Raw genomic sequence first — 13,345 nt, 5'->3', positions numbered from 1 at the left:
ATATATATATATATATATATATATATATACAGACACACTCTGGTAATATCAGTATTATTTTTGTGTCACTGATATACTATTGTAGTTTTTGTTCAAATTTGTAATTTGATTTTATTGTCACATCTTATTTTGATATTTTCTGCTTGCATTTTTATGTTTCATTTCATTCCATTTTAGTAATTCTGTTGTGTTCTTTTGAAATTTTAATTGTCTATATACTGTACAGTAGTTTCTATTTTAGTTTTAGTCATTTTTTGTACTTTTTCAACTGTTTTCAATGTTATTTCAGTTAATGTTTATTTTATTTCAGGCAATGAAAATGTATATTTTTAGCTTACAATAATAACCCTGGATAATATAAGTTTAATTGCACTTGAAAATTAGATTTTAATTCAAAAATATATCTAGAAAGTATTATTTATATTTCCTTTTTTTGCATTACAATTTTGCATAATTCAGTGTAAAATAAATAGAAATGATGATTCTGTCTACAAAAATTATTCTTCAAAAATGTACACTATTGGACTGAAAGCTGTAATGGGCGTTCATTATTGCATCATTGTGAACACAAATAAACCACAGCAGATGTGACTGAATGCGTGTTGTTATTCTTTTGAGAATATCAAAAATTACTGATTGATTTTATATGTTGATTTTGCACTCCAGATATAAATTAAGAAATGACTGTCACTGCAGCCGGATTTGATCAGAAACAGTGGTCAAATATCGAAGCTGAAGTCTGAAATCTTTCTAATGATGCTCATTTTGTCCAGAAGAGTGTGGTGTTTTAGCAGGCAGTGAATGATGAACAACAGCAATCTGGGGCCGCCAGCCTCAACGCTCTTCCTTTTATTGATGCAAAATATAACTTCTCTCTTCTTGCAATATCACCCAGTCATTTCATCAGTTTCACCTGCTGTATTACTATGATAACTTGACTAGCAGTCAATTATTCTGAAGCAAATTCGAGGATGTTCTTCTCGTCTCTGTCTCATGAGAGAGGTTTTGCTGTGCTGCTGTTCATCTGTGCGTGACCAAACATCACGCCGCTTGTTATTTGTCTTTGGAGATTCCTGTCAGCGATCTTCAGCTGTTCTGAATGACACAGACGCTGCGGTTTGATGTTTTCAGTGATGTTTGCGCAGATAAACGCCGCTAGAGTGATGTTTCCTTATGAGAGTGTGTTGATCTAGCTGAAACACATCCTGCAAAGTTTATGAAGTTGCATTGAAATATGAGAGTCAATCCCGCAAAATTAATAATTCTGTGTGTGTACAAAATACAAGAGTCACTCTTGAAACTGTGATTGTTCACATTACTAATGCTTTAAACCTGATTTTATTTTCACATTTTCTTGTTTTCATGTTTTCTGCTTGCATTTTTATTTTTTATGTTTCATTTCATTCAGAGTTTTAGTAATTATGTTGTGTTCTTTTGAAATTTTAAAGTCTTTAATATAATTGAGATATTGTTATAGTTTTATTAATATTTTGAATTCGTTTTTATTTTGATATTCTGTTTTTATTTTTAATTTTGGTACATTTTGTTTTATTTTAGTATAATTGAAATGCTATTTGGGGGTTTATTAATGTTTTAAATTAGTTTTTTATTTTGATATTTTCAAAATTAATATTTTAAATTTCAGTAAAAATTTTAGTAATTTTATGTTTTTAAAATATGTCTATATAGTTTTAATCAAGTACATTTATTTATTTATTTATTTCAGGTTCAGTTTTATAGTACATCAAGTTAAACAAATGAAATAAAAAAAAATAGAAATAGGCCTATTTCTTATATATATATATATATTTATTTGTTTATTTTTTTCCATCAGTGTTATTTTAGTATCATTTAAATGCTTTCCTGGTTTTTATTAATATTTATAATTAGCTTTTATTTTGATATTTTAAATTGTTATTTAGATTTGTAGTAATTTTTTTTAGTTTTTATAAACTATGAATCAGTTAAACCATTGCGTTGCAAAATGATTCACTGTGAAGAGCTACAAATGGATCACGTATCCATGCAAATAATTTTATTTAGATCGGGACTTCGCGTGTCATGAATCATTTGATTCAGACCGGAGCTTCGGAGGAGGTTCGCGAATCTTTTCACGAATTGAATGCCTCACGATTCACGCTTCGAAGTCACGATATGAAATGATTGTTTGCGAATCATTATACAGATCGGGACTATGGAGAGCAGATCGCGAATCATTTTGTGCGGGTTCGCAAATAATTTGATTCAGATCAGGTTTTCGGAGCGCGTGTCGCAAATCCTTTAATTCAGATATTTTTTCAGATTTTTTTTTTAATTAAACAGTACAAAACATCAAACAGTTATAAAAACAAAGAAAAAAGAAAGAAAGAATACACAAATACAGATCCCTTAAGAAAATTAACCATGGTTTTATTATAGTAAAAGTGTAATAACCATGATTTTTTTTTGTATAACCACAGTTTTACTATAAATAGTGTAACACTCCAAAGAGAAAGGAAAACTTGAAATCGCATCATATGACCCCTTTAATATGGTAAACATGGAGACCGAGACGGCAGAAAGAGCACCCTGTTTGTTTTCGTTATTTTACAAAAGGGTTTTGTAAGGTTTTGTTGTTTCGTATGACCAAAAGTAATGGAGTTGAAGCTCTTTTCGCTGTTATCGGGATCGTTATCGAGTGCAGTAGCCCACTTGTTGCACTCTATACAAGTTGTACAGCTTCAATTGTTTGTAAAAGCAAATTTTCTTAAATATTTCATAGTTTTGCATTTATTTTAAATAGCTTTTTTTTATGGTTTTAGTGACTTTAGTAGCCCTGGTTTTAATTTCTGATGGCTATGAGCCATAATCCTGTTGATAGAAACTGTTTTTATTTCATGAAGCTGCTGTTCTCTCTGCTCTGTAATGGATGTGTTAGTGTTGTATAGTAAATGGGAGAAAGTGTGATGAGAAGAGACAGACTGCTGTCAGAATGACTGAAGACGTTGTTCCTGCATCGCTGTGATTTTTTGAGCTCCTCAGTTCTGCTCAGGTTGCAGGTTTGAAAGCATCAGGAGCCCGTCAGGAAGAAAGCGATCCTCACCACAGATGTGAAGCCACAGAAAGCCTGATAAATAAAGATTGTAATTGATTCCATTGCGAGGAGTATCCTTCAGCCACGGGAAGCTCCTCCGGGACGCTTTTGTGGGTTAACTGAATTAACACTGCTCTCTCGACTCAGAGAAAACCTGAAAGTAATTGAAAGATCCACAGGCAACATTTCTGTTGCATTTATTCAGTTTATCTTCCAGAGGAGACAGAGACAACTTCACAAAGTGGCGTCAAATACTGCGAGAATAAGGAAAAGCCTGGTGTTTTTACATTAATCTCAGTGTTGTGTGCTTTACAGGAATAGTTAATCTGAAAAGAGAAAGGTTTTTCTGTGAGTTTCCTGCACAAAGCTCTCATGTGACTTACATTTTTACAGTTACATTACCGCATTTTAGAAGATGCTTTTATCCAAAGCAACTTACACAAGAGGAACAAAGACATTCAAGAGCCAACAATATTTATATCTTGTATGGGTCAAATCTAGTACTTTTATGATATTTTTTATTTGTTTTATATGCCTTGTTGCAGGGATTCCCAATCTTTTTTGTCATCTGAACCTCTTTGAGATAAAATATTTATTTGAAGACCCTATGAGATTTTAAGTTAATATTTCAATAATTTAACAACATGTTTGCATGTTCACTGGTGTTATGTGACATGTAGGTAAACAAAAACATATTTTCAATATCTTTTTAGTAAGTGTATTATTTTGACTTGTTCATATTTTAAAATTATTTATTTTAAATTTAAATTTAAATCAAACATTTAAATGTTGAAGTAATTAATTATTAGCTTTTGTCACAGTCTTCAGCGGGTGTGCCCAGGAGGGCCACGGTCGGCTCCGCCCAAGCTCAAGCTTCATGCCCGGTCGGCTCCGCTCAAGCTTCACGCCCTGTCGGCTCCGCCCAAGCTCAAGCTTCACGCCCGGTCGGCTCCGCCCAAGCTTCACGCCCGGTCGGCTCCGCCCAAGCTCAAGCTTCATGCCCGGTCGGCTCCGCTCAAGCTTCACGCCCTGTCGGCTCCGCCCAAGCTCAAGCTTCACGCCCTGTCGGCTCCGCCCAAGCTCAAGCTCTCCCTCCTTGAGGCAGGCTCTGCTCTTGCTGCCGGCCCCGCCCTGGCCTCCTGCCCTGCCGGCCGCACCCTGGCCTCCTGCCCTGCCGGCTCCGCCCTGGCACCCTGGTTTACCTCTATCCCCAGGGCCTCTTCCACTACACGGGCCTGGCCCACCATCCCTCCCCCTGATCCACCTCCGTTCCGCCTCCCTCTGGGATTGCTCTTGATGGCGCTGGAATCCGCTCCTTAAGGGGGGGGTTCTGTCACAGTCTTCAGCGGGTGTGCCCAGGAGGGCCACCAGATGACTGTGTTCGGTGAGCACATGGCTTGTGTTGTCTGTTGCCATGTGCTCTCTCCTGTCTATCGTCTTGCCCCTCCCATCTTGTTACCTCGTTATTGTTTAAGTTGCTCCACCTGTGTCTCCCTCGTTAGCCTCCTCGTTTGGTTCCTATTTATTCTCCTGGTGTCTGTCATCCTGTGCTGATCCGTCATTTCTCATTGTGTGTGTTTTCGTGTCTGCATGTGGTGCAGCTTTAGGCCTGCCTGTCTGTTTTTCCCCCTCGGGGTGGTTTGAGTTTGTTTTGGTTTCATTTTTATTATTAAAATAAATAACCATTTCTCCTGCAATTGAGTCCTCGCTTCATCTCCCCGCACGCACCGTGACAGCTTTGCATCAACTCTGTGGAATAAATGTTATTTAGGCCTACATTTTAATGTGTATGTGTTTGACTTGCATATAAAATTTCATTCAAATTTCATGGATTATAGAGATTTAATATAAACGAATAATCTTAATATAACCTGATTTATATATATATATATATATGAATCAGGTCAGATTTCTGCATTTCAATAAATAGTTTATTATTAATTATGTGCATCGATTTTATTTAAATCATATTTTCAAAATGCATTTCTTCTAATTGCTTAGCATCAGCATAAATCCATTAATTATGAAGCCAATTAATTGAATTCAGTTTAAAAAGTATGAACAAAATATGACTAGCTGCAGAACACATATTATTTTGAGTGCATGAAGTGTTTATTTTGGCGCAAACTGTTCCTTTAAAACAAACAACTGTTTGAAAGTTGGGTTATGCATGAATTTCGTTTTTTATCAACAATTAACTGTCATTTTGAAATACCTTCAGGTCTCTATTAGACAGAATTTCCAAAATGTTATTATATTTGTTCCCTTTATGAAATGAATCAATCTAAATCTTATAATGTCTTCTAACACGTTTGTTTTTTTGCTTTTTCAACAGACGAAAACCGGACTTGCCCTTTTGTACGACGAACACACAAGTAACACATACGACGTTCGTTTAAAGTTAACGAAAGAGCTGTTAATCATACAGAAGCAGGATGTGGTTTGCGTGAGCGGCGGCGACTCCCATCTAAATGTAAGTACTGAGTCTTTACCTTCGATTCGATCATGACTCAAACACGTTTATCATGTGCTCATCACTGCGAATCACAGTCAGCCGCAGGAGAGTGTTTTGTTGACAGATTACAGAACAAGATGCATTAGACAAGTTTTCATTACATTTGACATCGTTGTCATGAAGCACACACCACTTCATTGTTTCATGAGATGCATCACCATCATCATCATCATCATCATTCATGAAAGACGTCAGTGGCTTCACGCTCCGGCCCCTGATGCTGTCAAAACACAATGACAGTCATTAAATGATGCACAGTGGAGAACCCAATATAGTCATAATCAACATCATTAGTGAGGTTAGAGCATCATTATAATCTGTTTTATAACTATAAGTGACCTGATCCATCATTTAGAGTCACTTTGACCCAGAAACACATTTTGAGTTTTGTGCAATTAAAGGAAAGTAAAAAGGAAAGCATCAGCTTTTCTAATGGTGTAATTATGTTTCCACTCTAAAGTGAGATTTTGGCCGTCATAAACCTTTGTTACTGAAAAATTGTTTGCAATCCTTTGGATGTTATTTGGTAAAGTTTTATAAAGTCTTCCCATTTGAATTGATCAACTTATTCCCATAAAGATTACTAAATCATTACAGTGATTTATCACACTACTTAAGGTGAACATTGTTTGAATATCAAATTTACAAAATTGGAAAGTTGAGATGTGTGTATTTATTTATCTATTTATTTTTATATAGACACATAAACAGTAAAAATGTATTACGTTTTATTTTTTGTTTATTTTCCCCCTAATATTACCTATATTTGAAAGTTTTGAAATGTCTTTTTTAATCTTATTTAAAAAAATAGCCACGTGAACAGTAAAATAAGTGTATGTTTGTATTTATGTATTTATTGTTGTATTTATTTATTTGCCTGATATGACTTGTTTTTGAAATTTGAGACTTTGTTAATTCATATTATTAAAAAAAAAAAAAAACATTCAACGCATAAACAATAAATTATTTTATTTTATTTTATTTTATTGCCCAATATTACCTGCACGTTATGGAAGTTATGGCTTTTTGTCTTTTTAAAATGTTATTTAAAAAAACACTAGACATAAACAACATAATTTATTTAATTATTATTATAATTTTTTTTTACTTATGTATTTTTTGCTTGAAATTACCTGTATTTTAAAAGTTGAGAACTTTTTTTAATGGAATTTTTTCAAAATTCCATTAAACATATCAATAGTAATATTTATTTATTTATTTAGCCTGATATTATCTGTATAAAGCATTTTTGTGTTTAGGCTTCAACTGAAGTGTTGTCTTATGACCACTTCTTTCTTTATTATGTGTTATGTGGTTGATGCTATGAATATTTTACCAACTAAATTCCCATTTTTTAAAGCACAGAACTGTTGTACTTCGAAGACAGCTGACTGGAGGTCTCGGTCTGAGTATCAAAGTAGGTCTTTTGCTTCTTTTAATATCGTTCATTCACTTTAAAGAGCTTAATTAAACACGCTCAGGTAGTGCACGCGTATCTCCACAGGCCAGATAATTATTGCACAATATTAGCCTTTTAAAGATCAAAGAGAATCTTGATATAAGGATCAAGTCTCATTAGTTTTATTCACAATAATCTTTTAAGAGGCAATAGATTTGTATTTCTGAACAGTGCTGGATGTAAGATGTAGAAGTGAATTTCCTTGACGGCTCTTCATGCATTTCAGGGGGGAGCAGAACATAAAGTGCCTGTGGTCATCTCAAAGACTTTCAAAGATCAAGTAGGTAAGATGACAAGCGTTCCTCCCATCCGCTGAAAAGCAAAGCACAGCGCTAGCGATAACTGTTAAAGGAGTAGTTCACCCAAAAATGAATTTGCTGAAAATGTGCTCACCCTCAGGATATCCGAGATGCAGATGAGTTTGTTTCTTCATCAGATTTGGAGAAATGTAGCATTGCATCACTTGCTCAGCAATGGATCCTCTGCAGTGAATGGGTGCCGTCAGAATGAGAGTCCAAACAGCTGATAAAACTGGAGGAAGTGTTATTATGGATTATGCAATATGGTTTGAAGTTAAAAATGTTTTAAAGGGATCATGAAATGCTTTTTCTAAATATTATTTTGTATATTTTGTTTTATTTTCTGAGGTGCACTTATAATCCTAATGTTTTTTTTTTTTGTCATCCAAAACTGTCATAATTTACAGATGAATGGTCATTTTCTATCCTGAATTTCACATCTGATTTGGATGCTCTGTTGGAAGGGACTCTGCTGCAATGGAAACGCCCACTGCGGTGATTGGCTAACATATTTGCATATGACATGAGCATTACATGTGGAACTCTCTCAAAAACTTGACTGCATTTTTAATGTTATCATGAAAAGCGTTGAGTAGCATTATAATTAGAACGACTTCCTTTGCGTCAAGTTTGCAGCCAAGCACAGTCATGTTTACTAAAACAATGATTTGTTTCTTACAAACGCAGCTTTTGTCTTCTCCAGATGTTAACTGATGGACTGGAGTGGTGTGGATTACTTGTGGATTATTGTGATGTTTTTATCAGATGTTTGGACTCTCGTTCTGACGGCACCCATTCACTGCAGAGCATCCATTGCTGAGCAAGTGATGCAATGCTGCATTTCTCCAAATCTGATGAAGAAACAAACTCATCTGCATCTTGGATGACCTGAGGGTGAACTATTCCTGTAATATACGGTGTAAGATCTTGTAGAGTACAGTTCTTCCTACTTTTGTTTTTCATTTAAAATAAATGCACTGCACAGCCTAAATGTAGTCCATTTGATATCCGTATAATTAGCACTTGCTCGCATTATAGTTTATTCATCGCGAGTGTCTGACAGCAGCTGCTAATGTGTGATTAGAATCAGTATTTGAGAACAGTTTATCTTCGTTGCATGCTATAGAGTTCAAATGTATTTTAATCACGGCTAATTCAAGACTCTGTGCATGTCGGCCTGCATTGCATTTGCAGTTTTATTGCTTTTTATTAGCTTCCCGCTGTCCTTTCATACTTCTGAGACGCTAAGTGTAGAAATATATTCGCCCTTGATACCAGAAAGCTTATGAAGTTTCATCATATTTGTCAGAAGGCATTGAACTAAAACTCGTCCCAAAGTGCTTTGCTAGATCGAAAGGCTCATCAAACTCAAATCCTGATTGCATGTCATCGCATTAAAGCACTATTAAATGAGTAATTATGTCCCAATCTTTCCATTAACCTCTGGCCGGACCGTCCGGGGCCGCAGCCGATCAGACGGGGATGCTGTTTATCGGTGACGCTGTGTTGCAGGTCAGTGTTTCGGGCTTTTGCACGCTCTCGCTCCTGACGCGGCCCTCGGGGGCCAAGGGTGCATGTTAGAGCACCGTTCCCTCTGCATTTTAATGACGCTTCCCTCTGATTCATTTTCTCTGGCTTGACTGGAGGTTTAACCTTTATCTCATTGCATGAATCAGAGGAACAGCAACAGAGAGAGCAAGAAATAGAGTAATAGTTCCTGTGGTGCGACTGAAACAAATGGTTTTATTATATTTTGAATGTCATTGGAGCTCTTTAAATGTAGGCCCTATAAATACACTTACAGTACAAGTGTGAGACCACAAACTCTTGAGGAGCACCAAGTCTGATTCATTTCAGTTAATTTGGCGGACAGTTTTTATATTTAATCAATCAAAAAACTTGCAGCATTTTAGTTTGATAGTAGAGGATGCAGGTAAATGCTGCTGTACTGTACATTTACTGCTAACTGAGAGTGTAATCAGAGTTTTTATGCCACAAAATTATGGGTCTTATTAAATTATATAATTTCTTAAAAAAAATCTTTCTTACAGATCTCAAACTTATAAATGGCTGTGTGTATATAATAATTAATATATTTGTATACAGCTGTGACAACATTTTTTAAAACTATCAACACAAATTAAAATGAAAACAAAATATAAAATGTTATATTTTATAATTAACTAAAATCATGGGTCTTATTAAATTATATAATGGAATAAACATACAATTAAAATGAATTTGTACCCTTAAAGTGTGTGTGTGTGTGTGTGTGTCAATAACTGTGGTTGTCATGAAAATAATGTCAAGATACAAATTTTGGGGTGAATTGTGATCTCAATATGTTTTTTTCTGTGCAGGTCAATGGCATTAACGTGGAGAAGTGTACACACGAGGAAGTCGTGAGTATCTGATCAGCTTTCATCCGTGTTCTTGAAATGACATTGATGCAGAATCAATCAGATTCCACTGAAGCGCTCGGTCCTTTATATCAGCAGCGAGTGATTCGCTTCTCTCTGAACGGCCTCAGCTGTACCTGATCGATAGCGAGTAAATTCATCTCGAGAGAGAAAGGATGAGATGCTCGCTCACTCCGCCAGGTTCTTCTCTGTGATCCTGACAGCTGTTCCTCACATCTCCATCCGGACGGGATGAACAACCGCAGACTAAATAAGACATAAGACCAGTTATACATGAGATAAGATGACAGAAATCATCCTATAGGACAGAAACATCACAAATCAAATCTGTAATGATCAGTGGAGATCAAATGAAGGTTTATTCAGATCCCAATGTCTCTAATCAAAAGATCTCAATATGAGCTCAAATGTTTCAAGTTCCTCCAAGATCAGTGATCTGAGCTGCTGTTCGCATTCATGTTATAGTGCTATACTCGTTTTCGGTAACACTTTACAATAAGGTCTCATTTACATTTGTTTATATTTATTACATATTTATCTAGCAGTCTTTGTTATATATTCGTTTATAAAAAAAATACAATCATTTATTGTTTGTTCACGTCAGTGTTTTAGTATCATTGAGGTACGTTTATAGTTTGTTTGTAAATATTTTGAATTAATTTATATTTATGTTTAATCTTTTTATCAAATATAATATATAATTTTATATTTACTGTTTTCATTTTAATTTTTAGTTAAAGTTTTAAGAATTGAGTTGTGTGTTATTGTGTTTTATTATTATTATTATTACATTTTTAGTTTAGTTACATGTAGTTAGCTAATGTTAACGAATTAAACCCTATTGTAAAGTGTTACCTCATTTTATTTGTCTTTTTATTTCCTCCAAAGAAGGAGAAACACTTGAGAGACAAAGTTGATGCTTCATTGAAGCGCAACTAAAAGTTTCCTGTGCAATAAAAAAGCAATCTGGGATTTTACATACTCTAGTTGTCTTATGTTTGAGATGCGAGACCAACCTCAAGAGATCATTCGGGAAAATGTGAATGGTTTCTTAAAATGGTGTTTTAAATATGATTAATCGATCAGAACCAGAACTGCGTGGTCAAATTCATTGACAGGTTACACAACACTCATGATTCTACATTGTATAATCTAGTTTAAAAATCAAAATATCTCTATATGAGCTCAAACATGTTTAGTTTTAAATTAAAAAAGCTTATTTGCAGGAATGCCTACTAAAGGCGAGGAATATCTGTGACTTTAGGCATCTTGAGTTTTGGAGCACAAACACACATGAGGGTTTCTTGGCGAATATGTGGTTTCTTTTAGCATCAGCTCTCTGTGGAAATGTTGTACAAGTGTGTCCTGTTTTCATCAGAGAGGGAACGCTCAGATTTGTGGTTATGATTAAATGAAGTCTAAAATTCAACATGTGATCAGAACTGATCCTGTTTCTGGTGGTCCTTCACAATCTGCTGCAAACTGCATTCAGATCTGACTTATGATATTAAACACACTTTGCAACATCACATCACTTCCTGATGGATAATATCAGTTTCACCCGGTTTTCTTTTCTTTTTTTGTAAAATGTGTGTTAATACCTTTTAATGCTGATTTTAAGTTCTTGTCATGTACTGAAAGTACAAAATCTACCCATTTTCAAAACAACTGATATGAAGCAGAAATAAAGAAAAATTGGAAAGCTAGAAAATAAGATGGAAAATTAGAATTGTTGCCTTAGCAACTAACTGAAATTAATGAAACTGAAATTAATGGAATTATTAAAACTAACTGAATTACTAAAATGTCAAACATGAATAACAAATTTATGTGCGACCAAACAACATTCCCATCATTCTCTGTAGCAGCACAATAATGATAAACTAAATACAGCATCAATTACACCAGTGTTATTCTTGTTATCATTTATCTACCATTACAGTATTTAAATATATAACAATTTTGAATTGGCGTTTGTTTTCATATTTTCAGTTTTCATTTTAATTTTAGTTTTAGTAATTTTGTTATGTAGTTAGTTGAATTCGTTTTTTGGTCTTTTTAAAATATTTCTATTTGGCTTTCATTTATTTGTATTTTGTTTTACTAATTTTAGCACATTGCTAATTTCCATTTAAGATTTTCAGATTTATGATTTTCTTCTAATATTTATATATTATACAAATAAATAAAATGTAATAAACTAAAATTAAATACATTTAATTTAATAAAAATGTAAACTAAAATGGGGTTTGCAAGTTTATAAATGGCTAATAATGAATGAAATCTTACAAATGTAAAATTAAGATTAATCATTTTAAAATAAAAACATTACTTAAATTAGATTTAAGTAAATATTTTAGGTCAGAGAGGTTCAGCTGGCAAAGAAGTTGTGAATCCCTGCGTGAGATGATGAAATCTGCAGATACGAGACACTGAGTCTAGGGAGTGGTTAGTGAACCTGAACTCAACACTTGATGGTCCAGCGCTCCAGCGGAGAGAGATCACACGACGATTGCTGTAATAATCATTTATGAGAAATCTCTGAGAGATTACATGCTGATTGCATAGAGCTGATTTAATCCAAATGTTGAGGCTCCTCGACTCAATTAGGTGTGAAAGAGTCATTTAAATGCAGCTCAAGTGCATCTTCTCATCCTGATGTCAGGAGGATGTTTTATCTCTTTTATATTTCTGCGCAGGTTCATCTTTTGCGGACGGCAGGGGATGAAGTCACCATCACTGTACGCTACCTCAGGGAAGCGCCGGCCTTCTTAAAACTCCCATTAGGTAGGTTTGCTTCCCATCGGAGCTCTGCTACTAAAGCTCACTGTCTGGACAGGCAGCTGCCTTCTGAGGAAGCATCCTAACTGACATGCAACCTCATTAGTGAGTGATTTGGGATGCAGAAATATTGCATTTAACACAAATTGCATGGCAAACACATGGGAGATTGTTGCAATGCTTTCTGTGACTGCCTTCTCTGCAAAGTTTACATGTGAGGCAGCCTTTGTAAAGTAAAGATTATGGCAGAAGCAAGTTGCATTTGTCATAATTAAGATTTAATTGTGATTGTTGCTTATATAGTTTGCATGTTGAGCATTTTTTTAATGAAGAACAGCAATAAATCTTACCAGAAAATGCCACTAATTTAACTGGTTTATTAGGAAACCAAACAACATTTCACCTTTTCATTCTCTGTAGCAACACAATAATGAAAAAATATGCAAATACAACATTAAGTATAGTGTTATTTTTGTATTATTTATATACTGGCATAATTTTTTTATTAATATTTTGAATTAGCCTTTTTATATATTTTCAGTTTTCATTTGATATTTTATTTATTTTTGTTTAAGTTTAGTAGTTTTGATATGTGCTTTTGTCATTTTCTTTTATTTTTTAATATTTCAATATAGCTTTCTTTTTTCAGTTTTAGTAATTTTGGTACTTTTTAAAGACATTTTATTTTAGTAGTTAAACATTTCAAACATAAACTTTTTTTTTTCATATATTTGCCAAAGCAACATTTCTAATTTTCAATTAAGATTTTAAGGTTTAAGTTTTCCCTATGTTTTTATA

General features: G+C 34.2%; 1 protein-coding gene across 1 annotated transcript in view; it reads left to right on the top strand.

Annotated features, from left to right (window-relative positions):
• Positions 1 to 13,345, top strand: part of LOC107663169 (gamma-2-syntrophin-like) — an 81,671-nt gene that overhangs the window by 21,933 nt on the left and 46,393 nt on the right. Inside the window, exons 2-7 of the mRNA XM_016453343.1 lie at positions 5,409 to 5,546; positions 6,949 to 7,005; positions 7,274 to 7,331; positions 8,815 to 8,858; positions 9,707 to 9,748; positions 12,466 to 12,553. Coding sequence (XP_016308829.1) covers positions 5,409 to 5,546; positions 6,949 to 7,005; positions 7,274 to 7,331; positions 8,815 to 8,858; positions 9,707 to 9,748; positions 12,466 to 12,553 — 427 coding nt within the window. The remainder of the gene's footprint in view (positions 1 to 5,408; positions 5,547 to 6,948; positions 7,006 to 7,273; positions 7,332 to 8,814; positions 8,859 to 9,706; positions 9,749 to 12,465; positions 12,554 to 13,345) is intronic.

The sequence above is a fragment of the Sinocyclocheilus anshuiensis genome, unplaced genomic scaffold (genome assembly GCF_001515605.1).
Source record: "Sinocyclocheilus anshuiensis isolate Anshui unplaced genomic scaffold, SAMN03320099.WGS_v1.1 scaffold767, whole genome shotgun sequence".
NCBI classification, from domain to species: domain Eukaryota; kingdom Metazoa; phylum Chordata; class Actinopteri; order Cypriniformes; family Cyprinidae; genus Sinocyclocheilus; species Sinocyclocheilus anshuiensis.
The sequence above is the reverse complement of the archived record's forward strand: the minus strand, read 5'-3'. Positions and strand labels throughout refer to the sequence as shown.